The sequence below is a fragment of the Lynx rufus genome, unplaced genomic scaffold (genome assembly GCF_022079265.1).
Source record: "Lynx rufus isolate CCGP_SWC_20201006 ecotype Redwood Valley unplaced genomic scaffold, mLynRuf1.p SCAF_9, whole genome shotgun sequence".
NCBI lineage: Eukaryota > Metazoa > Chordata > Mammalia > Carnivora > Felidae > Lynx > Lynx rufus.
Window position 1 is genome coordinate 97,458,315 of NW_025814897.1, and position 23,609 is coordinate 97,481,923.

Genomic DNA, 23,609 nt, shown 5'->3' on the forward strand with positions numbered 1-23,609 from the left:
CTGGGTCAGATACAGGACGCGACGGGGCCCCAGGGCACTGAGGGCACTGCCCACTGGCCATCCACTTGACTCCCCAAGGTGGCAGTGGGTGCCCAACCCGCCAGGCCCCTCCCCTCTGCGTGGAACAGTAGTTACAGCTGGGCTTCGGGGACAGCCGGGCCCGGTGTGGGCAGGGCAGGGGGCCCAGGCAGAGGTTCACTTGGAAGCAGCCAGAGCTGGGCTGCACCTGCCCCCTACCCACCCCACCCCCCCCCACCCCCCCCACCCCCGCCCTACCCAACACTATCCCAAGACGAGAAACACGTCTGGGGCCTGGGCTGCCTTTCTCTACCCCTGTCCCCACACCGTGAGGGCCACCACTTCTGTGCACATTTGCGGCCTAGAGGGAAGGAGAGCACTGGGAGTGAGGGCTGAAGGGGGGCACACGAGCAGGGGCAGGGAGGGTGTCCTCAGCTCTGAGGGAACCGCGTGTTAGCCTCCTCCAGGGCACTTGGGGTGGGGACGACATTAGAGGAGTGGCCTGCTGAAATATTTCTATTTATTTCCCCTGCTGAGTTTGAAGGGCACCCAGTCCTACCCCGCCGGGTCTCAGGGGCAGCACCCCGGGGAGAGGGCGAGGGTGCACGAGGGGACTGAACTGGGCAGACCGAAGGGACGAGGAAACGCCACTGCGTCTCTCTCTTCTTCATCTCCAAACCCCATCACGGGGGTTCCACCTCTCTCTGCGTCCACTGTCGGGGCCGGCCTTGGGGTGAGGCTGGACCCAGGCCAGTTGGGGGAAGAGGCCCTAGGAGAGCCTGTGGTGGCCGGGCTTGGGGCTGGGGACCGGGCTCTGGCGACAGGTGGCCCACTGCAGAGGGAGGCTGAAAGGGAGGCACCGGCTCAGAGACCACCACCCCTGCCGGTCCGCCCGCAGCTGGGCTGTGGGAAGGGCAGGCGTGTGCGGTCAGGGGGCAGGGGGCAGCTCCCATGGGTGGGGAGGGATAGGGGCACGGGGTCAAATTCTTGGATTTTTCCAGGCATACACGGAAGCCACGGTCAGCCACATGGGCACTAGAGGGGCCGGGGGTGTAGGGAGGACCGGGGGACAGTGCTCAGCCTGTCTCAAACCAGAGAAGGGCCTCCCGGCAGAAGGGGCGAGAGCCCCATCTCAGGCCAAAACCCCACGACTCGAGCTCTCCAGTGAGTGTCTGTCCAGGGGATCCGGAGGCCAAGAGACCCACGAAAAGGAGGCGTTCCTGTGTGGGGCGAGGGCCAGAGGTTCAAGAGGCCCCGTCCCTCCCCAAACCTGAAAGCCCAGGAGATCACAGCATTTGGGGGTGCCCGGGAGGAAAGGAAGGCGGTCAGCCCCGCCTGCCTGGGGGCAGGCCCGGCACAGGGCAGGCTCCTTCCTGCCTTCCAGCAGCCAGAGGGAAACTGAGGCCCCGGGGCCTCCCCGCCACACAGGGGCCCCTGGCCCAGCGAGTGGCTAGACTTTCTTGGGTTTTCGGCCCACTTGGTAATAGTAGTAAATGCTGATGACGACAAAAAGGAGGCGGCTGGCCAAGAGCAGCAGAATCCCCAGGGACGCGAGGCCGGTCTCCGCGAGTGTAGCACTGATCACTGTGGGAGAAAGACCGGGAAGGGACAGACGTCAGCGGAGGGGTGTGCCTCACCCTCAACCCGGGGCGACATACTGACGGGCGCCCGGGCGGCTCAGTTAAGTGGCCAACCCTTGGTTTCGGCTCAGGTCGTGATCTCACCGTTCGTGAGTTCGATCCCCGAACTGGGCTCTGTGCTGCCGGTGCAGAGCCTGCTTGGGATTCTCTCTCTCTCTCTCTCTCTCTCTCTCTCTCTCCCCCTCCCACGCGCGCTCTCAGAATAAATACATAAACTTAAAAAAGGAAAAAGATGGCATGCTGAGCTGGGGGGTCCTGCCAGCTGCTGGCCCTCACGGACATGTCTGTTGTGATGTCCCCCACGTGGCAGGTACTGGGGCAAGGGCGAGCATGCCATCACACCTGCTCTGGGTACACAAGTGAGCGATGGGTTATGGGAGGCGGCAGGTGCACGTACACGGGGGACGCTGTGGCTCTGTGAGTGTGTGTGTGTGTGTGTGTGTATTCAAGAAGGTACAGGTGTGTGTGGGTAGGTGAGCACAGGGGCACAGACACACAGGTAGACACGGCCACGTGAGCCCCTCCCCCTCGGATGGATTTCATCACTTCCTGGAAACCAGGCAGCAAGAGCTGGAAAGCCAGGGGCCACGCCACCCTGCCCACACCTCCCACCCCGTCAGCCTCCCTGTCTCACTGCCCACCTCAAGACTCACCCAAGAACTGGACCCCAAAGTAACAGGCTTCGGTGAGCAGAGTCCATCGGATGATCACTTTCTCAGCCGTGTAGAGAGCATTCCACATGATCAGGGAGATGCCTGGGGCAGGGGGGACAAAGAGCAGACTGGGGAGGGCGTCTTGAGCCCTAGCCCCGTGGGTCAGGGGCCCGTTCCTCCTCCATTGGGCAGATTTGCCAGGAACCCAGACTTCCACATTCCCCACCCCCACTCACACTCCCCAAATTAAAGCCATCCGCCATCCCACCGAACCCCATAACCCTAGCTCTCCCACTGCATGGGTGATGTCCTTGAAGCCACCCCGATCTCCACCAGCCCCTGCCCCTGCCCCCCGGCACTGGTGCAGACCCTTGAAGGACGAGTACAAGTGCAATCAGCACAAGGTTGGGGGAAACTGCATGTGCAAAGGCACGGAGGCTTTCTGAAACGGGGGACTGGGCATCGCGAGATGCGGCCGGAGCCCAGGGCCCACGGTGAGGATATGAGGAGGTGGGTCTGGGAACGTAGGCTGGATCCACCCCACAGACCACCCCGAATGCCAGGTGGAGGGGCTGGGCCTCTATTCTGCAGGTAAAAGGGACCGCGGGATGTTTTAGAGAAGAGGAGGGACGCTACCTGTGCTAGGCTTTAAAGGCTGTTAACTCAGCTTCCGGCCAGGCACGGGGTGTGACAAATTTGGAAACAGAATGGTTCTAAGGAGAGGCCCGAGGCTGGGAGGGGTTTTGCAGACCCGTGTCGATTTGGTCTCCCGCGCTAGGCCGTGAGGACCTGGAGGGCAGGGCCCGAGCCTCATTCACCTCTGTACCTGGGTGACCAGGTGGGGAGCTACACACAGTAAGTATTCGGTGTTTGCCCGAGTCCACTGGGTGCATTCCAGCAGTGGCCACGAGATGGCAGCACACACCCAGCAGAGACAGACTCAGCTGAAGGGAGGGACAGCAGGTGCTTAGAGGGGGAGCCCACGCACAAAGAAAGGCTTCCCCGTGCTCCTCTCAGTCCCCGTTGGTCCCCGGCTGCCCATCACGTCCCTCGGAGTCTGCCCTAGCAATACTCACTGAGGAGGGCACCGCCATAGAGGCGGATGGGGGTCTTGCTGGTCACCTGGGCTCCATCAAAGACCGCATCATAGAGCTGGTCAGGGAAGGCGAGGGCCTGTGGACATTGGTGGGAAGTTCATGGGCAAAGTTGGTGGGGGTCGCTGTTGAAACATCCTCTGGACATGTCCCTCCTTCCCCCCAGAAGCAGGGCTGAGATCCCTGGGGGCAGTCCACTGTCAGAACCTTGATTGGCCCCAGGCCTTCCGTGCCAGGACAGAAGGCTCTGGGTTTCTAGGGGCAACGAGTCAGGAACGTGGACCACGGGATCTAGGATGTGCCAGAGCAGGCCAGGTACAGGTGGGAAGAGTGTCGGGAGCTGGGACTGTGGAGGGAGCTAGAGGGCCTTCGGCATGATGACCATGTGGGTAGAGGCAGCGGGGCCCCCAGGGTAGAGGAGGAACCCCCAGCAGAGGTTCAGAGGCAGGACACAGGGAGCCGGACCCGGGGCCAGGGGCGGGGGGCGGGGGGCTCACCATGATGGCGATGCCGGAGAAGAGCACAGCAGAAGCAAACTGCCAGACCCTGGGGACACGTGGAGAGACGGGTCACAGCCAGGCCCCAGGGGACCCTCCCCTCTCCAGCCAAGATGTCCAGGGATGGCTGGCGTTGGGGGGAGGGAACGAGACGGGATGGAACCACAGGCACGAGGGCACCGGGGCAGAGCTGATGCGGCAGGGTCTGGCGCGGCCCTTCCCCATAACCCCGCCCCCGGCCCAAGCTCACGCTCAAGTGCTCACCTCAGCCCCAGAGGCTCCCGAACAGCAAACTTGATTTCGTTGCCCAGGACCTGGCTGATCTGTGGACAAACAGGGGTCAGGGCCATGCCCAGCCCACTCACTCCCCTCCCGGAGCCCCCTGACGTGTACTTGTGCTCAGCCAGAAGGTCACCCAGGCTGGGAAGGTCACACTGAAGCCACCCCCCCTCTGCCTCTCCTTGACACCGGGGCTTACACAGGAAGCTGAAAATACGGTGGGTGAGAACAAAAGCTCAGAGGTCCGCTAGACACGGGCTTGAAGCCTGGCTCTGCCACTTACTGGTAACGGCCTTGGGCAAGTCCTGGCCCTCTCTAGGCCTCAGTTTCCTCCTCTATCAAATGGATTAATAACCATCCCCCAGCACTTTAGTGAGATTAAACAATGCTTATAAAGCGATCGTTGCAGTAGCTGGCACATAATAAGCGCGAAATTCATTCCAGCGATCTGTCTTTGTTTTTGTTACGATTCCCCGGACATCTCCGTTAAGTTCCTAGAGAAAAGTTCCTGCAGCCACAGCTCCTCTTCTCCCAGATGGCAGGCCGGACCCGCCTCCCCGAAGGGGTGTTGAGGTGGGCCCCCGGGTGTGGCCAGCTGAAGGCCCCGCCCCCCCGGCCCACCTTGGAGCGGTGCACCTCCCCGTCGTCGTCCTCCCCGCCCACGCCGAGGATCTTGCGGGTCTTCAGGCGGCTCACGAGGTCCGTCTGACTGTGCTTCTTCATGAGAGGCGGGGGCTGCTTGGCCGCCATCTCGTCCTGGAGCCGCTGTCCACGGAGGCCGAGGGGAGACACCAGCCTCAGCCACAGGTCCTGCCCGGCCCCCAGACGTCAGGGGCACCCAGTACGGGCCTCGGGGCCTGGCGAGGCCTCCCCGTCGGCGTGGGGCAGCAGGGGGAGCACCAACAAGAAATCTGAGGGCCCAGGCTTGGTAGTCGGCTCCCTAACCACCCGGCTGCGTGAGGAAAGGGGCAAGTGTCTCCCTTTCCTGGCCTCGGCTTCCTCGTCTATAAAATGGGTGGGAGAGGATGTTCCTAAAGCCCTTCCCGCTCTGTGAGCCTATCGGGCCTAAAGGCACACGGTACACCCCAGGTCACCAGGCCGGACGGAGCCTTTCAGAGCGTGTGCGCCCAGGAAAGGCGTTCGGGCCCAGATGAGACCACATCCGGGAGGTGGGGGCCATCGGGAGTCTGGGTCAGTCTTGCCAGACGAGGGGTGATCTGCCCGAGTCCTGGGGTCCAGGTCCCCCACGGAACTGTGGCCCAGACAACCCCTCCGCCTTAGCCAGACTTCCTCCCTGTCTCCCACACGACCTCCTTCAAGCCGCCAGGGCTGAAAGAAGGGGAGCGGGGTGACCCCGGGACCCAGCAGAGCCAGGGGAAGGACGGCCGGGATTGCTGGTGGAAGCCCGTGCCCCTCCCTGCCAGGGGCACGCACTGCCAGCCTCTTCCCCTCCCCGTGTCTGCTCGCCATCCTCCACGCCCCCCCCCACCCCCGCCCCCGGCCAGGTCTTGAGCGCCTACCGTCTACCAGGCGCTGGTCCGGGAGACACGGAGATGACTTGGCCGCCGGTCCTCCCGGTTCAATCAGCACCACACCTATGCAAAGGAGATAGAAGTGTAGACCCCGGTGAGGCAAAGGCCTCCGAAGGCTGGCACTGGGCTGGGAACCGCCAGTGTGCAATGGGGGCTGCTTACGCCCATTCTACAGATGAGGAGCTCAAGCTCAGCAAAGTTCAACAGAGAGAGGCTGAGTGACTTCAGCACCCCCCCCACCCCCCACCCCACCTTATTCCAGCCCACAACGACCCTCTGGCAAGGCCGCAAAACTACTCTCACAGATGTTGCCTGCCCCTCTGCTGGGCTTGCTGGACCTCCCTGACCAGGCCTCAGACCTGGGTCCCAGTCTGGCTGCCAGCGGAGGGGTGTGTGTGTGGGACCAGCCAAGTCTCCCCCTCCCGGCCCTGGTCGGGGCGGCCAGAGGCAGAGCCGTCCTCAGCGTCCTAAAATAAAGCACCCGGACAAAGCAACATAAGAACGGAATCCAAGTGTGGGGCGTGTGGATATCGTGGCTTCAGACTCGGGTAAAGGAGGGAAATGGCAGAGTACCTCAAGTTTGGAGCTAACCACACAAGTTGGTACCGATGGCCTCCGGTGAGTGACATTCAAGGCCAAGGGCCCGCCCAACCCCCCGGCCTTACTTACAGCTATGCCGTCCCCTCCCTCCACACTCACCCTGGGGCAGGGGAGGGGCGCGGAGGTGGCCGCTGGTGGCCAGGAAGGCCCTCTGGCGGGGAGGTGGCCAGCCCCGCCCGAGAAAGCAGGGTTTAGCCACACTGCTCCTCAGGGGCCGGGCGCTGTCCCCACACCTCAACGCTGGCCACCACTTCTCATGACCCCAGAGGCTACAATCAGCCCGGTGTCCCTCCCGCTGCCAGGTGGACCCGCTCGAGACAGCCTGCAAGGGCCGGCCAGCCGCTGCTGGTGGCAGCCAGGGCTCGCCCCCCCTCACCCGTCCTCGGCCCAGGAAGCACCGGGGGGGGCCCCGCCCTCACCCCTTCTTTGTCTTCCGGCCTCCCCTCTGGCCTTTCTTTCTTCACTTTACATACTGCAGAACTGACATTCTTTGTTGTTTGCAGTTCCATAGATTTTTAGGACGTGTGTAGATTCACACACCTACCACCGGGAAGTCAGGACCCCTGCCCGCGTCATGCTCTCCCCTCACCCCTAGCCCCTGGCCACCACGGATCTGTTGTTGGCCGTCACCCCGGCTCTGTTCTTCTTTTTCCCAGTGTGTTATATACGTAGAATCATAAAGACTAGAACCATTTGAGACCGGCCCCTTTCATTCAGCATAATGAATGAGATGCCTTTGAGGTCCATCCAAGCTGCTGGGCCAGTCAACGGTCTTCTCCTCTTTATGGCAGAGTAATATTCCACGGGACAGACGTGCCGGCTTGGCAAGCCAGCCATTCGCTGAAGGACCGCCGGGCCGTTCGCAGAGTCTGACAATTATGAACGGACCTCAGTCCCGCGCCATAAGGCCGGCCCTCGGGCCAAGCCCACCAGGCCTGGGCTGCATCAGTGACCCCAGCTCAGAGCGACAGCTGCCTTCCTCCGCCCGGTGACCCCTCGCCACCAACGCGTGCACGATGCTCCCCTCCGCGCGGCAGGCCTGAACCTGCGAGGCAGGGGCCGTGGAGCGTGGCAGGGCCAGCCCGCAGGGACTGGGTACAGAAAGGGGACTGCGGTGTCCCGGGCTCCATCTGACATCAGCACCGCTCTTGGGGGGGACAGGCTTTATCCACAGGCACCGCCATCAGGTACCCGGGCTGGTGGGACCCGCTGTGGCCTCCCCCCAGCCCAGCCCCCAGCAAGGAGCTCATCACCAACAAAGGGCCCTAGGGCCTCCCAGGGACGGGGAAATCTCCAGGGAGAAGAATCCCCTGCACCTGCCTCTGCACAGCTAACTCCTCTGAGCACTAAGTTCTGTTCCTTCTTCACCCACAGCACAGGGCCCTGCCTGGGGAGGGCAGGTGGGGGGCTGTATCACTCCCATACACCCGCCAGCCCCTCCACAGGCCCTACCCCCCCAAGGCAAGCCACGTACACGGCCCCCTCAGATCTGCCCTTGAACTTGCTTCCCTTCCCACTCCAGGTGTTTTTCAGCCTGGCCTCACCTTTTTTTTAAATGTTGATTTTATTTATTTTGAGACAGACAGAGGAAGAAAAAGAGAGAGAGGCAGAGCGAGAGGGAGAGAGAGAAAATCCCAAGCACGCTCCGTGCGGTCAGCATGGTGCCCGACATGGGGCTCGATCCCACGAACCGTGAGACCATGACCTGAGTCAAAATCAAGAGTCGGAGGCTTAACCGACCGAGCCACCCAGGCGCCCCCAGCCTGGTCTCATTTTAACCTAAGCGAGGACACAAGGCACCTTCCTTTGCCGTACCCACTGCATCGCGTCTGAACCAGATGTGCGTTCGAATCCCGATTCTGCCCTCTTACCTGCTGTAGGGCTTGGGGCAGCTGGCTCACTGCAGCTCTCCCAGCCTCAGTTTCTGCCCCTGGGAAATGGGGGCCATGAGAACACTGGCTCCGTGCATGCGCTGGAGGATAGGGCGAGGGAACTCAGGGGGGGCCTGGGGCAAAGTGCCCTGCCCGCCCACACTCGCACTTCGCTCTCTTCCTTTAGCCATTCAGCCGTGCACAATGGAAAAAGCCTGCCCCATAGGGCGGTTGCTTCCTTCCCAGGGCCAGCTGCCTTCGAAGGGCCCCCAGGGCTTCCCCCAGGTGAGGCCAGCTGCCCGAGGGAGGCTGAGGGAAGGGGCAGCGTGGAGGACAACCAGCCAAGCAAGGAACAGGTGCAGGGACATTGCAGCCTGCAGTCCCCTAGAGCCTGAGTTCAGGACCCTCTACGTTCTGCCCCTGGCTGGCCTCTCTGACCTCAGTTCCCAATAAAGCCAGCAAGTCGCTGTCCTTCTGAACAGTGGTTCCCATTTCTGAACCACTGCCCCCGGGAGGGTCCTCCTTGCTCTCGGTCGCCCCACCCCGACACTCCTGGTTCTTTAAAGCCGCACGGCCCCTCCCTCCGGGCAGCTTTCTGGGACACAGCCCCTCCCGACTTCCGTGGGTCTCAGTGTGGGCGGCCGCTGGTCACTTCCAGCCCATAGGCCTAGTCATGTCATGGGTGCCTGGGCTCCTGGAGACCCGGTGATCTGAAGGCAGGGTTGTTATCTCATCCAAGCATCTTCCCGCTGGGCCTCGGCACGCGGGCAGGCCCTTCATGGGCACAGGAGTGACAGCTGGGCTGCGGGCAGCAGGCCTCCCGAACCCCCCCCCCCAGAACACCCAAGATCATGCTATGTTAGACGTGGCAGGGCCCAAGGGGGGGGGGGCTCTGTTCCAAACACACACTGGACAGGGCAGAAAGCTGAGGCCCAGAGAGGGCAGGGTCTGCCTCGGGCCACCCAGGAGCTGGTGGCAGGAGTACAGGAAAGGGGTTTCGCGGTCAGGCAGGGCTGGGTTTGAAATTGACACCTCCTCCTGGCTGGTGGTCTCGGGCAAGTGGGTCCAGGGTGCCGAGGACACAGGAGAGTGGGTGCCAATGTCTCGGCGAAGGGCCCGGCCCATGGGGTGCCCGGGAAGCGGCGGGGGTCAGGACAGGTGGGGAGAGCAGGCGGGGAGACCTCACGACGGCCGCCTCCACGAGAGCTGCAGCCACCGCTAGACGGCCAGCGCCGCGGGCCGGGGCTTTCTGTAGGTCTGGATCGCGGGGCTTGGGACACTTCCTGGCACGGGAGGGGCTCGGCAAATATTTGCGACCGAGTAGTGAGCTGGGGAAGGGTTTGAGAGCCCCCCACTGCTGGCCAAGCTCTGACTCCCTGCAGAACACACACACCTCCACGCATCAAGTGCAGGGACGTCTTGAGGCCAGGAAGAACATCCCTAAGAGCTCCCAGTGGCAGTAAGACAGAGAGGTCATGACTACACGGAGGCCGGGAAGGGAGAAGTCTGTCAGGGGTACAAAGTGCCAGGGGAGAATGGGAGGGGGGGTGGGGAATATACTGCACGATTAGGCCAACTTGGGCTCAAACCTCAACTCTTTCTCTTACTTGTCTGTGACCTCAGGAAACTTTCCCAACCCCTCTGAGCTTTCATCTTGTCCTTGGTGAAACCACACTGCTACTTCTGAGCTCACAGGGTTGTGAGGAGACGCTGAGCACAGGCACTCAAGGGGCCTGGCACCTGCTGTGAGCTCCATACAGGACAGCAATTAATGACATTGCTTATGGGGCGGCTGCCAAGGCCCTGCCCTGGCGGCAGGTCAGACGGGCCTGGGGCGTCACTCCCGTGCTGGTCCTAAAGGACCTCTCCCAACCCCCCTACGGCCTCCCCAAGAAGCCTGCCTGGTTTCCATAGAAACGGCCGGACTGCAGAGCTGTCCCTGGCGTGGAGACTGTGCCCATGAGGGCTGGCTTAGAAACCTGACCGGCAGGGGGAGGGGAGAGGAGAGGAAGGGCGCCTGGGGCCCGGAACACCCACCAGCTGATTCGGGGCAGTTGCTGCTGAGTCTCAGAGCCAAGAACCACTTCCTTTTCGAACAAGACCCTCTGCTAAAGAGACAGTACACCTGTCCCTCCCCCATCTGGTAGGAACTGCCCCGGAGAGCACCCACCCCAGGGCTGGAGGCAGGGGACGAGGACTTCCAGACCAGGAATCCTCTGCAATCCCCATGACAACCCTAGGAGGACGGCTGTATCGTCACCCCCATTCTACAGACGAGGAAACCAAGTGACTTGTTCAAGCGTCTCGGGGTAAGTGGCAGAGTTGAAACTTGAACCGAGGTAACCACACTTCGAATAGACATCCCGCGAGGAGCTGGGGTGTGTGGGCAGGGCCAGTGGTGATGTCTGGGGAACCTGACCTCCAGGAAGAACTACGCTGTAAGCCATCTTCCTCCTCACATCTCGCTTTGAAAGTCTCTGGCAGGTTGCCAGCATCCGAACTCCTTCCTTCCTTCCTTCCTGGGGTCCAGCCTCCCCTGGGTGAAGGCGCTGTGGCTCCGGCGGGACCAGGGCAGGGCCGCGGGGAGGCCCATTGTTCTGTTATCACACGGGTGCAAAATAGCTGGAAACAGGGGCTGGGACAGGGCAGTGCCAGGGGAGGGGGCAGTGAGAGGCGGAGCCTCCAGGCCCTGCTCGGAGAAAAGCAGAGGTGAGGAGGGAGCCCCAGCAAGGAGCCCATTCATCCACCCCATCGTCCCTTCCTGGGGCAGTCCACCAGCCCCTTGGCCAAGATGGGGTCGAAAGACCCCCCAACCCAGAGCCCCCAGCCTGGGTCTTCAGGCGGAGTGAATCTCACATCTCAAGGGCCGTACGGGAGAGGCTTGGGGATGAAGGGACCCATGTTCCTTACTAGCCCCTACGCCTTTGGGCAGATTAACCTCTCCTGCACTGGAAATGGGGGTCATGAGGCCCGACTTACCAGCTTGTCGGCAAAGTTACAGCAAAACTAAGAAGCCCCAGGACACAAAGGGGGTTTGGCTAATGCCGGCTGTCCTACGGACATCATCACAGTGACTGCTAAGGTGCAGGTGCGGTCCTCGTGGGTCTCGGGGCCTTTGGGCTAAGGCACAAAGCCAAGCCGACTTCCGGGCAGCGCGTCCTTTGAGGGTGTAGTTATTCTAAAGGCCGAGCCGGCCTGAGGCAGTCAGCCTCGCCTGTCAAGTGGCTGGTGGGCCAGTCGAGGGCAGGGCCGTATCATCTCTCTGGCGCATGTCCCACGTCACCCCTGGGCTCAGCGCGGATGCAAGGGAGCAGGGTGACAGGTAGAACTGGGGGGGGGGGGCATGATGCAAATCCCGCCACGGTGACAGGCCTAGATCCTGAGTCAAGAAAGGGATTCCACGTCCCGTTTCCAAGAACCTCCAGGAACGTGGGAGCTGCCAACCGAGCCCTGAGTCACTGGCGGGGAGACAGGACAGCTGAGGTCACCAAAGACTGTGCCACCGCGGGAAAACCAGGGCCTAACTGTGAGATTCGGTTAATTCATTCAAAAAAAAAAAAAAAAAAAATGGGAGCGTGGTGTCTGGGGCCCTCCCGGCTGTGACAGTCATGATTTGGCTTCTAAATCCACACTCCAGCGGCACACGAGGCCCGAGCTCCCGCTGCCTGGGGGCCTCTTGGGGACACGCATATTTTATCCACAAGTTCTCTTTGTTTTGAAGGTGCCTGATTTCCAGAATTGCAGAGGAAAGCCCCAACTTTCATCATAAACAAACATCTGCAAATCGTCAGGGACGAAAAAAGTAATAAACATTCCCCGCAGTGTCGGAAAGGGTGGGAGAGCAGAGGACAGGGAGGGGGCATCCCTGGGCCTCACCCTAGGGCCTGAGAGGGCTGCTGTGTGCAAGCGGGATTCAGCCCTTGACGGCCATCCATCGTCACTCAGAAGTCGCTGAGAGGGTCTTCCCTGTCCCTACCGTCACTCACAAAGGGCAGAGCACATGGGGAATTTCTGTCCTCTCAAGCCGGGAATGGGCCTGCCTCCCCCACAGCCTGGCGACCGCGTCAGGGCCCTCAAAGGCAGCTGGTGTTTCTGGATCCCATGGGACCATGATCCTGGGGACAGCCTGGCTTCTGGCTGCCATGGGGCCAGAGCTCTTGAGAGGGGGCAGTGGACATACGTCAATACCCCACCGCCCCTCCCACCCCTCTCCAAACCTCTACGAGGGGAGGACAACAGGGGCAAAAGGAACTTCCCTGCAGGGATGCCAACTTTTCCAGAAGCGAGAGGTGATTTGCCCTCTGGGTGGCTCGGGGGAGGCAGGCAGAAGGGTCCCTGTACTTTTCCCGGCATGCGGATGGGCCAGCCAGGACTGCCCATCTCCCCCAGGTTTGGGGGCTCTGGCTTAGTGGTCAAAGGAGTGGGTTAAGACTCAAAAGGCTTGTGGGGCGCCTGGGTGGCGCAGTCGGTTAAGCATCCGACTTCAGCCAGGTCACGATCTCGCGGTCTGTGAGTTCGAGCCCCGCGTCAGGCTCTGGGCTGATGGCTCGGAGCCTGGAGCCTGTTTCCGATTCTGTGTCTCCCTCTCTCTCTGCCCCTCACCCGTTCATGCTCTGTCTCTCTCTGTCCCAAAAATAAATAAAAAACGTTGAAAAAAAAAATTAAAAAAAAAGACTCAAAAGGCTTGTACCTGCATGGCATTGGGCCAGTGACACCACCTCTCTGGGCCTCCGTTTCCTCATCTGTTAAATGGGTGTAATAAGGCCACCTACCATCCACTGATGGGGAGGTGCACAAAAACACCCAGAACAGTACCTGTTCCGTAGTGAGCACTTAGTAATGTTGCTGCTGTTATTTTGAGACTAGGAGACTCAGCTTCTTTGCCTCAGTTTCTCCCTTCACCATACCAGCTTCAGAACAGTCCCCTTCAAGGGGCTACATGTGGATACAGAATGGGGTGTTTACAAGGGACGGCCAAAGAAGGAAATGGGAAGGGAACAGGGACTCCCTCTGGGTCCGGAGGCAGATGCGGCCCGGAGGCACTCACGACAGACGGGCAGGGAGAACGTGGAGAGGGTTTCGCGATGGATTGCACCCCTTGAGCTACTAAGCCTGGGTGGCTCCCCTCCATGTTTCCAGCTCTTGGCCAGGCCTGACCCTGGCCGGGACGCAAACCAGTGTGGCCAATGAGTAGCTGAGCTGCAGGATGGAGTGAAAATATTATAGGCCGGGAGTCAGAACATCGGGCACCCCGCCCTGCTGCCACCGCTACATGTCCTGGGGTAACTTCAGAGCCATCCGAGCATCACTTCCCTCCTCTGCGAAATGGACAGGCGTCATTCCTTTTCAGCCAGCCTTGCCTCCTATCTCTTCCCCACCCCCCTCTCTCCACCCCAGTCACGCTGGCTCCTTACGGTTTCTCAAACACGGCAGATACGTTCCTGCCTCAGGGCCTTTGCACAGGCTGATCTCCGCAGGATCTTTATTTACCCAAGCTATTCCCACAGTTCACTCTTTCAAAGCCTTGACTCACAAGTCACCTCCTCAGGGAGGCCTCCTCGACCACCTTTATGTAAAACAGCACCCCCACCCCTCGCCTCGACACCCCCTGACACTCAACTTTTCCCCCTTCACCCCCCAATACGCCATCTAATTTATTTTATCATTTGTTCCTCTACCCTTTAAGTGTCAGCTCCGTGAGGGAAAGAATCTTCATTTTGTTCTCAGCTACCTCTCAGTGCCTGGGACTGTGTCTGGCACTTCGTTCACTAAATCACCGTTGGCGTCGGGCCCACAATTAGCATGGAAGAGTCTAGAACTGTGTATGTCTAGGGGTCACTGCTAATTTCATGGCTCTCCTACCCGGCACACCGGCGAGGGGGAGGGCCTTTCTCCAGAGGGGCTGGAGGGTTGTCCGTGGCTGAGTATAGAGTTGGAGAAGTTACTGCGGGGCCTGGGGGCAGAGATCCAGCAAAAGTGTTGACAGCTAGACAATGGTGAGGGACTTTGGGTCTCAGCCCTCCACCCCAAATCTGGAAGGATTGATAAAACCTACAGCATGTGGGCGGGGAAAAAAGACGCCAGGGCTGCTGATTCCCGGGGTACTGGAGCCAGAGGGGACCTCAGGGACCGGCCGGCCCATTTTATAGATGGGATAACAGAGACCTGGAGAACACACAGTGCCTTATTTCCTAACAGCCCAACGAGAAACACCTTTCCTCCTCCTGGGCTGAGGGTGAGGCTTCCGCTGAGGAAGGCACAGTGTCCCCTCCTGGCACTCCACCAACGCCCCCCACCCAACCCACTCTCCGTCCCTGCGCTCTTTGGGCGGCAGGAAGAGAGGGTCTGCAGAGGGCCGTGGCCTTCTCCACACAGGCCAGCAGCCGTGTAGGTCCAAGAGGCCGCACAGTTGGGGTGGGCATCCCTGCGGCCCTGATGCGTCCTCCCCGCAGGACTGCCCCACCAGGAAAAGTTTGTCTGAAGGAAATCAACCAGGAAGCGCGGGGCGGTGGTGGGACCGCCGACTCGGCCTTGGCCATGGGCGCTGGGCTCTGGAGGAGCCGCGGGGTTCCCGGCCTCCGCCCTGCTCCTGCCCCCGCCCACCTAGCTCCGGCGGGCGGCGGAGAAACTGGCTCCCCCGGGGCCGCGAGGGGGCGGCGGGAGCCCGGGACTGGGTGGGGGCGGGGAGGGCGGAGCGAGGGGACGCAAAGCAGGCGCCGGATACTGCGGGGCGCGCCGGGGATGCGCGCGGGATTCTGGCGGTTCCTCGACAGACCCCCTGGATGGGTGCGAGTATTTTGTCCGCGGCAGGAGCCCCAGCCCACGCAGAGCCAGGCCGATGGCCCCACACTGCCCCCTTCCTGCTGAGCGCGCGACTTAGGGGAGACCGGGGGGGGGGGGCGACGTCTCCACCTGTGCTTTCCTGACCCTCCCACCCAACCACTGGGGCTTAGGCGCGGCTTCGGTTTCGGCCTCCTCCCCCTCCCCCCTCCCCCTACCTACCTCCCCGGCCGGGAGTCGGGGGTCTCTCCCGGTCTGGCTCCTTCCTGCTCCAACGTGTCCTTTATCTCCGGCTCCAGACACTCACCCACTTTCGGAGACCCGGGCCTGAGAGCTGGGGACCCCAGGCGGGGAGCTCCGGGCTGTTGGGCGCCCCCACGGCCGGCCGAACCAGTAGGACCCGCCAGCGGGAACTCCGCCACCGCGATCAGCGGCCCTGCGGGGGCGAAGACAGAAGGAGGGGCACTCGCAAGTTTGTGCCGCGCACTCCTCGGACCGGGGAACAATGGCGATGGGGGGGAGGGGACAGAGAACCGAGCGCGGGGACAACAGTCAGACCTCAGGGAGACAGAAACTGCTTTTCGCTCTTTCTCTCTTGCTCCGAAGCACCGGGGGGAGGTAAGGGCGAAACACACAGTCCAACGGATTAGAGACAGCGGAGGGAGAAAGCCAGGGGAGACAGGGAAACCGAGGCAGAGGGAAGGAACCGAAGGGGCTGGAGGACTGCGCCTCGGGGGGGGGGGGGGGGGAGGCCGGGAGGGGACCCCTGGAGTCGCGGCAGAATCTGCCGGGGCCGAGAGGTCCTGGGGCGCCCAGGTCGCGCGCCCGGGGCCCCCATGACCCTGCGGCCGCAGAAGCCCCGCTGGGCTGGGCTGGGCTGCGCTGCGCAGGTACCGGCCGGCGGCGGGAGGGGAACGTGCGAGGCTCGGAGGCGGCGGCGGGGGACAGAACTTACGTTCCTAGCGCATGCTGGCGCCGGCGCTGCGCGGGGCTGGCGAGCCAGGGGACGCTTGGGCCCTCGGGAGCCTCACATCGCGCCGCCCGCGCGGGGCAGGGCAGGGCAGGGCAGGGCCGGGCGGGACTGCGCGCGGCGTCCTGCGCGGCCGGGGTTTGCCCGAGTCTGGCGGCCCGCGCTGGTCCCTCCTCTCGGTCCCGCGCGCAAGCCAATGGCGCGCCGTCCCCTCCCACGCGCCGGCTGCCTCGCCCCCGAGGGTGGCCGCCGGGCGGGAGGGGGAGAGGGGTTGGGGCGACTGGGCTCCGGGGCTCCCCAGCCGAGGCTTTCCTAGGGACTGCCTGCGGGGGGCGCGCTCACGCCCCGGGAGAAGGCGCCGGAGAATGAAAGCGGAGGGCCCGCGGCGCCCAGGAAGACTTTTCTGGCAAGTTTCTGAAGCCGGCGCCCCTTTCGTGAGACTATCAACACCCCCACGGGTTGGCAGACCACGCTGTCTTAAATATCCTTGGGGTATCCCCTGGGGCCTAGGCCAGTGTCTAAAATGGAAGGGACTGCTTTGGCTGGTAGATACCCAAGTGTGTAGGGAACACAGTGACAACAATGGTCACCATCTGCTGAGCGCCCGCTCCCTGCCAGGCACCGTGTGCGCAAGGAGTTACAAGCGTTAACTCAGTTGATGCTCACAACAGCCTATACCAGCCGCGTGATTCATCCCATTTTACAGATGATGATCATTGACTTCGGATTTGGGCTTCCAGCCTAGACCCCCCCCCCCTCCAAATGACACCCACCCCTCCACATATACCTCTACCTTTTTCATCCTAAAGCCCGGCCTCAGCCATGTCTCTGTAAGCCGCACTGTCACAGGACTAAGATCTTATCTGGGGCTCCTGGACCCGTCCTGGGGGGCACAGTTGTCAGACCTTGTATCTCTGCGCATCCTGCGGGGGGTAAGGGAGGGTGATGGGGGTGGTTTGGGGTCTGTGGGAGCCTGTCAGCTTAACAGAACCAGGCTCCTACGAACAACGCTCCCCCCCCACCCCAATTTCGGGCTCATTTCAACCCCCTGTGACCAGTAATGTGCCTCCCACCCCAGATCTCACCACCCTGCAGCCTTCTTCTAAGAAAAATGCCTGGATCTCTTCATTTTTATCTGATGGGAGTGGGGGTGGGGACAGAAAGGCAAGGTTGATGACACATTGCATTTCATGAGATAAGTAAATAGAGCAGGCAGAGGTGAGTGGTTGCCCCAGGTCTCTAGCTAGGTGGGCATTTTGACTCCAGGTCTGAGCTCTTTCTGCACCAGGTCCTGAAGGGTTAATCAGGCAGGCCCTGGGAGTACCCTGCCCGGGTTCAAACCCTGGCTCAGCCATCTGGCAAGTTATTCAACCTCTACATGGCTTATTTCCTCCGCCTCCGAAATGGGGGTGACCAATACCGGGAACTGCCCGGGTTGTTGTGGAACAGCAACAGCACACACTTATTGAGCACTAACTGTTTGCCAAGCAGACTCTCACCTGTCTCCCCAGAGCTGGGAATGGGCGGGAGAGGCTGTGCCCTTTGCACGGAAGTAAATGGAACGGGGCCTGGTTTATAGAGAGCTCCCAGTGACAGTGAGCTGTCCTGATTACCAAGGGAACGACTCTGATCCGGAGCCACCTTTGTGGCCCACGGTGCCACCATCCCTGCACCCAGCCGGTGATGGCCAATAATGAATAGGTAAGTGAGTGAACGAATGGACAGAACTACAGATCGAGATTGTTCCTAAGTGTGTTGGGTGAAGTACAGACCCAAGGTCCACCCGACTTGAGGCTCGACAGGCGTCTTTCCAACAACTCAGTCTCAACTCGCTGCCTTAACAGAGCTGGCTGAAGCTGGGATGATGAATTCATTTGTTGCCTCTTCTGTCTTCCCAGCATGCAAGGCTCTGGGTCGCCACAGGGAGGGTACCCGCCTTGCTAGTGTGCAGTGTCGCCTCTGATTGTCCCCCCCCCCTTGACATGGAGACGCTACCAGTGCTGCCCTTGGTGTGATCACTGTTATATCCAAGGGCCTTACATCAATAGGAGAGATTTTGTAACAATCACCCAAGATCTCCAACATGGAAGGTGCTGCCTGAGTGGTAGTGAGCACCCCGTCACTGGAAGGATACAAGCAGCAGCCAGGGAAGGATTAATGAGGGGTGCTAGGGAAGGGATTCGCACCTTCGGTGGCACAGGATGTGGATAACCTTTGAGCCCTGGGTGCCTTGATTCTGTCTTCCGATTCCCAAGCCCATCAGTGGGGAGCCTGGGAGCACAGGCTGTCCCCCCATCCTCACGAAGGAGGCAGTGTTGACTGGGCTCTTCCTGTGTGCCGGGCAAGGTGCCGGGTGCTGGGGCTCTGGGGGTAACCAGGACCCAGTCACTGTCCTTGGGGAGCTCATAGCTCTCGGGAGTCAGACGCACACACAGCAGCAACGGAGACAGTTCACGGTGACCGGCAAAGGGCTTGATGGGCAGGAGGAGAAAGAAGAAGCTATCCATGACCCCAGGCATCTGCAGTCCTTAAAGCGCCCATTAGAAACTCTTGCTGTCTTCCTTCCTACTAAAGTGACTTGCATCTAGTTCAGGAATGTTCCCTTCGACTGGCATTCTGCTCTTAACTTCTCTGTCACCTCATCTTTACACTGGGCGTAAAAAACAATTCACTTTGCTGGGCTGTTGTGAGACAGAAACTGACGTTCGTAAAGTGCTCCCCAAATCTAGGCACGAACAGGTGCTTTGACCTGCTGACAAGGAGGTGTCCTCTTTATTCGCAGTGCAGGAGGAGGAGCATTGCCAGAGAGGATGAGAAAAGGGGGTTAGGGCCCTGGCTCTACTCCTAACTAGCTGTCTGACCCTCTGCGGCACCTGAGAAGCGGGCACATAAAAATACCCGCCTCTAGGAGCTCATCAAGTGTGGCATTAGAGGAGAAAGATTTGCAGGCTGGAAATGCTGATTCCTATTACTCTCATGCTTACTGTGATTCTCATTGTGAAACTGTCCCTCAGAGCCCCAGGAGGGTGGGGGAGGGTGTGCGTGAAGGTGGAACCCCCACCCTCCCCCCCGGGAGGCCGTGGCGGGGGGGGGGGGGGGGGGGGGGGGAGCCAGCTGGGGGAGGGTCACTCCCCTCCAGCCTCCCACTGGAGCCTGGGTGCAGCTGGGTCTCAGGTTGCCTGCCCCGGTCACCCTCAGCAGGGGTGACAGCACCTTCATGGTGCCTGTGTCCGTGTAGGTGCACGCACTCTGACCCGTGCAGATGGGTGGCATGTGGGTGAGGGTGTGCCTGGAGGGTGGCGTGGGCACAGGAAATGCCTGTACCTGCGGCCAGAAATCACTTGTGGATTGTGAATCCCTCGGGAGGAGCGTGCAGGCAACTGGATTTCAAAGACTCGGCAGAGGGACTGGTGCGGGCATCCGGGGAGGAAGAGGAGGAGAGGGGCGAGGAATGCCCACTGGGCCTAGTCTTTGGGGCCGAGGCCTGGCGACTGGGTTCACAGTGATCCCCCTCCCTGGGGATAGCGGGCGGGGTACAGAGAGGAAGAGACTGTCGTCAGAGGCCCTTGTGGTTGAGGACAGGGGTTTTAGAGCTGACAGACCTGGGTTCAAATCCTAGGTATGGATCGCGGGCCAGTGCTTTCATTTCTGTGAGCCTCAGTTCCCTGGTGTGTAAAATAGGGAGCAGGGTAGAGCCTACTTCCTAGGGGTTTCTGGGAGTTAAGCCCCTTGGCAAGGACTAGGCATTATTGTTGATATTATTGGTAGCAGCCCAGCAGAAGAGAGGGAGAGGGCCTCTGCAGGTGCTGGTGTCTTGTAAACTGTAAAAGGGAGCTCTGAGATACGAAAACTGTCGAGCCACGGTTAGCTAAAGCTGCCATGAGGAGCGCCATTTTGGTCCAAGACGGGAGGGCCGTTGTCCCAGGGAGTGAGGCAGAGGAGTTAGGCTTTCGTAACGCCTACCGGTTTCCCTTCCTGGTTCCCCTCACTTCCTCCAGATTTTCCTTCCTGGTTACAGAGCCTGTCTGCCAAGAAGACCTCCGGGGGCTTCCTCTCCGCTGCGGGTCGCCGGCTGAGCGCCCCTTTGGGGACCGTGAGGAGCAGCTGCGGGATCAGGCAGGCCTCCCCCACACTGCCTGCCCCCCGCCCCCAGCCTGGGGAGACTGGCCAGGCCTCCTTCCCTCCACCCCATTCCCTGGAGGCCGCCCTCCCTCCTATGAATCATCCTCACAGCCACCAGCCACACCGTTGTCTGTGGCAGCTCCTCACCTGTGGGAGAGACAACCCCTCGGGATGGGGGTGGAAGCGATGGGGTTCAGCGATGGGGCCTAAAGTAAGGGTGGGACCGCTTGGGGGCCCCGAGGACCACAGCCAGCCCTCTCCTGCTTCCAGGGGGCCGAGGCTCCAGAGGCCAGGTCTGAGCAGGACTTGGGAGTTACACCACCCTAGATGTAGGCACAAGGCCCTGGTCGTCTGCTAACTAGCTCTGGGGTCTTATGCAAGTTTCTCGGCTTCTCTGAGCTTCCGTGTCTTCATCTGTCAGACGGAAAGAGGAAAATCACGACGACCTTCAGGGTACTTGGAGGATTAGGTGAGCGTCTACGTGTTAAGTCCTGAGCTCAGGGCCTGGTTCACAGTAAGTGCTCAATAAATGCTCATGGACTCAAGCACTGAATGAACACGTGGAAATGGCGGGGGGCCGGAGTGGGGGGCGGTACCTGTGGCTGTCTGCAGGAAAGTCATCCTCCACCAGCTGGGGGAGTGAGGGGGATGTCCGGGGGCCTTGTCTCCTAGGCCCAGGACACCCAAAAACTCAGGAGGGACTATCCCTTGTGGGCACAGCCGACACTTTTGCAAGCCAAAGGAGAGCTTCAGGCCGGGTCAGACTCTCAAAGTGCTGAGCCCTGCCGGAAAAAAGAACTGCTGTGTGGGTAGGGGGCAGCAGATTGGAGACCCCAGGACTGTCGCAGTGAGAATCTACAGCAGCCACTCCGGGCTGGAAGGTCAGGGCCTTGGGTGTCTAGCTAGGGCTGGGGCCAGCGCCTCCCCCCCCTGCAGCCCAAGGGGATGCTGGGCCACCTGGGTTGCATACCCCCAGAAGGCTTTATCATCATCTCAATAGATAGATAGCCTTTTGAGCACTGACTGTGTGCCAGGCACTGGTCTGGGCACATTATACGTACTTAATAAATCTCAGGAGGTTGGCACCATTATTAGCCCCATTTTAGATGAGGAAACTGAGGCCCACTGAGCTCCATAATTTGCCCGAGGCCACACCCTAGAAAGCGCTGAGGTCAGGATTGGAACCCCAGGTAGTCCGGCCCAGCGCCCCAAATGGCTCTGACCGTGCTGCTGACGGGGGCGGGCAAGGATGGCCCCCGGACTCCTGCAAAGCAGTGCGCCACCCCATCCCCAATGCAGTCCTTCAAGTTTGGGACCAGGGCATCAAGGGCCAACGGGTTCTAATTCATAAAAATCCCTTCGGAGAAATGGTTCTCAAAGCAGGGTTACAAGGAACGTGTTAGAAACGCAACTTCTCGGTCCCACCTCGGACAGCAAACTCCGGAGGGAGGGAGTCCCCGGGGCGGCAATCTGCATTCCCGCAGGTGGATTCCGACCGACCGACCGACCGGAGCTAAAGTCTGAGAACCAAGGCTCTAGAGTTTGCAAAGTGTATTCTCAGAAACCGACGCTTCCGGAGTCTTCGGCTTGTCCAGGTAGAGCGAACTAACGAGTCTCCCTTTGCCAGAGTTCGCATCCGGGAAGCGGACGAGATGGGCCCGGAACCCACGGCGGTCGGTTCGGGAATAATTTTGCCGGCGTCCTTGGGGCCAGAGCGCCCACCCTGGCGGGGGGGGGGGGGGGCGACGGAGGGGCTGTGAGCGGAGGGGCTGCGGGGGCGGGGCGGGGCGGGGCCGGGTGGGGTGGGGGTTGGGCCAAAGGGGCGGGCCGTGTGTATTGTTCCCCGGGAAGGGCCCCAGCCCCAAGCTACGCGAATAAAGCCCGGCCTGCCATTTTGAGTGATCGGTTTATTAATACTCGCGGGGCCGCTGCCGAGGCGGATCGCAGCAGCCTGGCGGCCGCGCGGCATCGTTACGTAACCGCTCCGGGGAGCGGCGCAGGGCCGGCGCCGGGCCGCGAGCTAAGGCGGGCTGGGGGTTCCGGGCGGGCGGAGGAAGCACCTGCCGCGGAGTCCGCACCCAGCGCGTCCCTTCTCCCGCGCCCGCGGCGCGTTAACCCCTGCGTGGCTGGCCGCAGCCCTCCGCTCCCGGTGGAGGGGCTCTCAGAGGCGGATCCCCTGTCCTCGGGACCCCCCCCCCCCGCCGCCCGGAGGTTGAGCCAGGGCTTCCCCTCCCCCAGTCACCACCGCCTCCCCCTCGTCCCACGCTCACTCTGAGCTGAGAGAGGGAAAAAGGCCGTAGGGCGGCCTGTGGGTGCAAGACGCGTTGTTTGCGCATCCAGCTCACCTCTGCGAGGTGACCCATTTTACAGATGGAGCTTTGAGGCTCGGAAAGGGTTGGCTTCAGGCGCCAAGAATTCCAGCCCACGAGGGTGTCGGCCCCAAAGCCCACGTTTCGGCCCTCCCTCGCACCCCACAGCAGGTCTTTGTAACCTCCGTGGGTCGGTTGGTGCCTCGCCTTTTCCATCTGGGGTCCCAGTGCCAGGATGCTATTGACGGGGTGGAAAGGACTGTGTGCGTCCTTGGCCTCAGGGCTGGGAGAAGGGGTTTGGCTCAGGCAGCACTGGAGCTGGAGTCCGCCGAGCACACGGTGCCAAGGACATGCCACGGCTGTTTGGGTTGGTGGGGGTCAGCATGCCGGGCCTGGCCTCCACATTCCCCACCATGCCCAGACCCTGAGAACCAGCCCGTGCCACACCCCACACGCTTGGGTGCTCAGCCCTCGTGGACTTTGCCCAGGCTGGGCCGTCTGCCAGAAATGCCCTCCTCCCACCCACCGTGCAGTGTGCCAACTCTGGGAAGTCTGTCCCGGCACCCCCACTCCGCCCCGCCCCCTACATCAGTGACCCTTCAAGGCTGTCTCTTCCAGCCCTCGGAGCACCTGGTGACAGCTCCTAACACATTGCGTCATGGGGGCTCTTGTTACCTGTCTGCCCCCATTAGGCCATGTCCTCTGGGACGGCGGCTCTGTGTCTGCTCATCCTAGAACTCGCCCCACCAGGCCTGGGACACACTGGGCCTCTCCCAGCACTGGGTAAATTTGAGATGACGAGTACAGCCCTCAGGTACATTTACTGCTTGGTGACAGTCTTCGGACCCAGACCACAGAACGCCACACACCTGCCAGTGGCTCTGCGAACTCCTAGCTGTGTGGTCTTAGTTAACTTTCAGAGCCTCCCTGGGCCTCTGTTTGCCCGTTCGTCACAGGGGTAACAGCAACCCCAGGCTCGCCAGGTTCGGTAGCATTTATTGAGCACTTACAATACGCAAGAGACTTCGTGCACAGTACACAGCAGCCATGAGGACGTAGGGGCTGTTACCGTCTCCGCTTTAGAGATGAGCTCTCACCAAACGGCTAGCTGATAAGGGGCAGAGCCTGGATTCAAACCCTGGTCCAAATCTCCTAGGTTTCTCGTCTCCAACTCACGGGATTAGTCTGACGATTCGATGAGAAATAATTAAGGACCGGCATACAGTAGGCGCTCAAGGATATCT

General features: G+C 61.2%; 1 protein-coding gene across 3 annotated transcripts; it reads right to left on the reverse strand.

Annotated features, from left to right (window-relative positions):
- Nucleotides 1-519: 519 nt before the first annotated feature.
- On the reverse strand, nt 520-16,047 carry TP53I11 (tumor protein p53 inducible protein 11). 3 transcript variants are annotated; one of them, XM_047072294.1, is made up of 10 exons: nt 15,920-16,047; nt 15,187-15,400; nt 8,185-8,285; nt 5,702-5,776; nt 4,803-4,950; nt 4,167-4,225; nt 3,903-3,951; nt 3,388-3,484; nt 2,312-2,413; nt 520-1,602 (listed from the first exon to the last, which is right to left on the reverse strand). In XM_047072294.1, the coding sequence occupies exons 5-10, from the start codon at nt 4,929-4,931 to the stop codon at nt 1,469-1,471; spliced, it is 570 nt and encodes a 189-aa protein (XP_046928250.1). In that variant the 5' UTR covers nt 4,932-4,950; nt 5,702-5,776; nt 8,185-8,285; nt 15,187-15,400; nt 15,920-16,047; the 3' UTR covers nt 520-1,468. The 3 variants fall into 3 exon arrangements, with proteins under 3 accessions (XP_046928250.1, XP_046928251.1, XP_046928249.1); XM_047072295.1 differs by lacking the exon at nt 8,185-8,285 and having other exon boundaries at nt 4,803-4,946; XM_047072293.1 differs by lacking the exon at nt 8,185-8,285.
- Nucleotides 16,048-23,609: the final 7,562 nt, after the last annotated feature.

Excerpts from the sequence above, each read along its gene's own strand:
- TP53I11 (XM_047072295.1), bottom strand. The coding sequence starts at position 4,931 with ATGGCGGCCAAGCAGCCCCCGCCTCTCATGAAGAAGCACAGTCAGACG. Across the intron at positions 3,485-3,902 it reads TCTCCGGCATCGCCATCATG|GCCCTCGCCTTCCCTGACCA; the intron begins GTGAGCCCCCCG and ends CAATGTCCACAG. Across the intron at positions 1,603-2,311 it reads CTTTGGGGTCCAGTTCTTGG|TGATCAGTGCTACACTCGCG; the intron begins GTGAGTCTTGAG and ends TTTCTCCCACAG.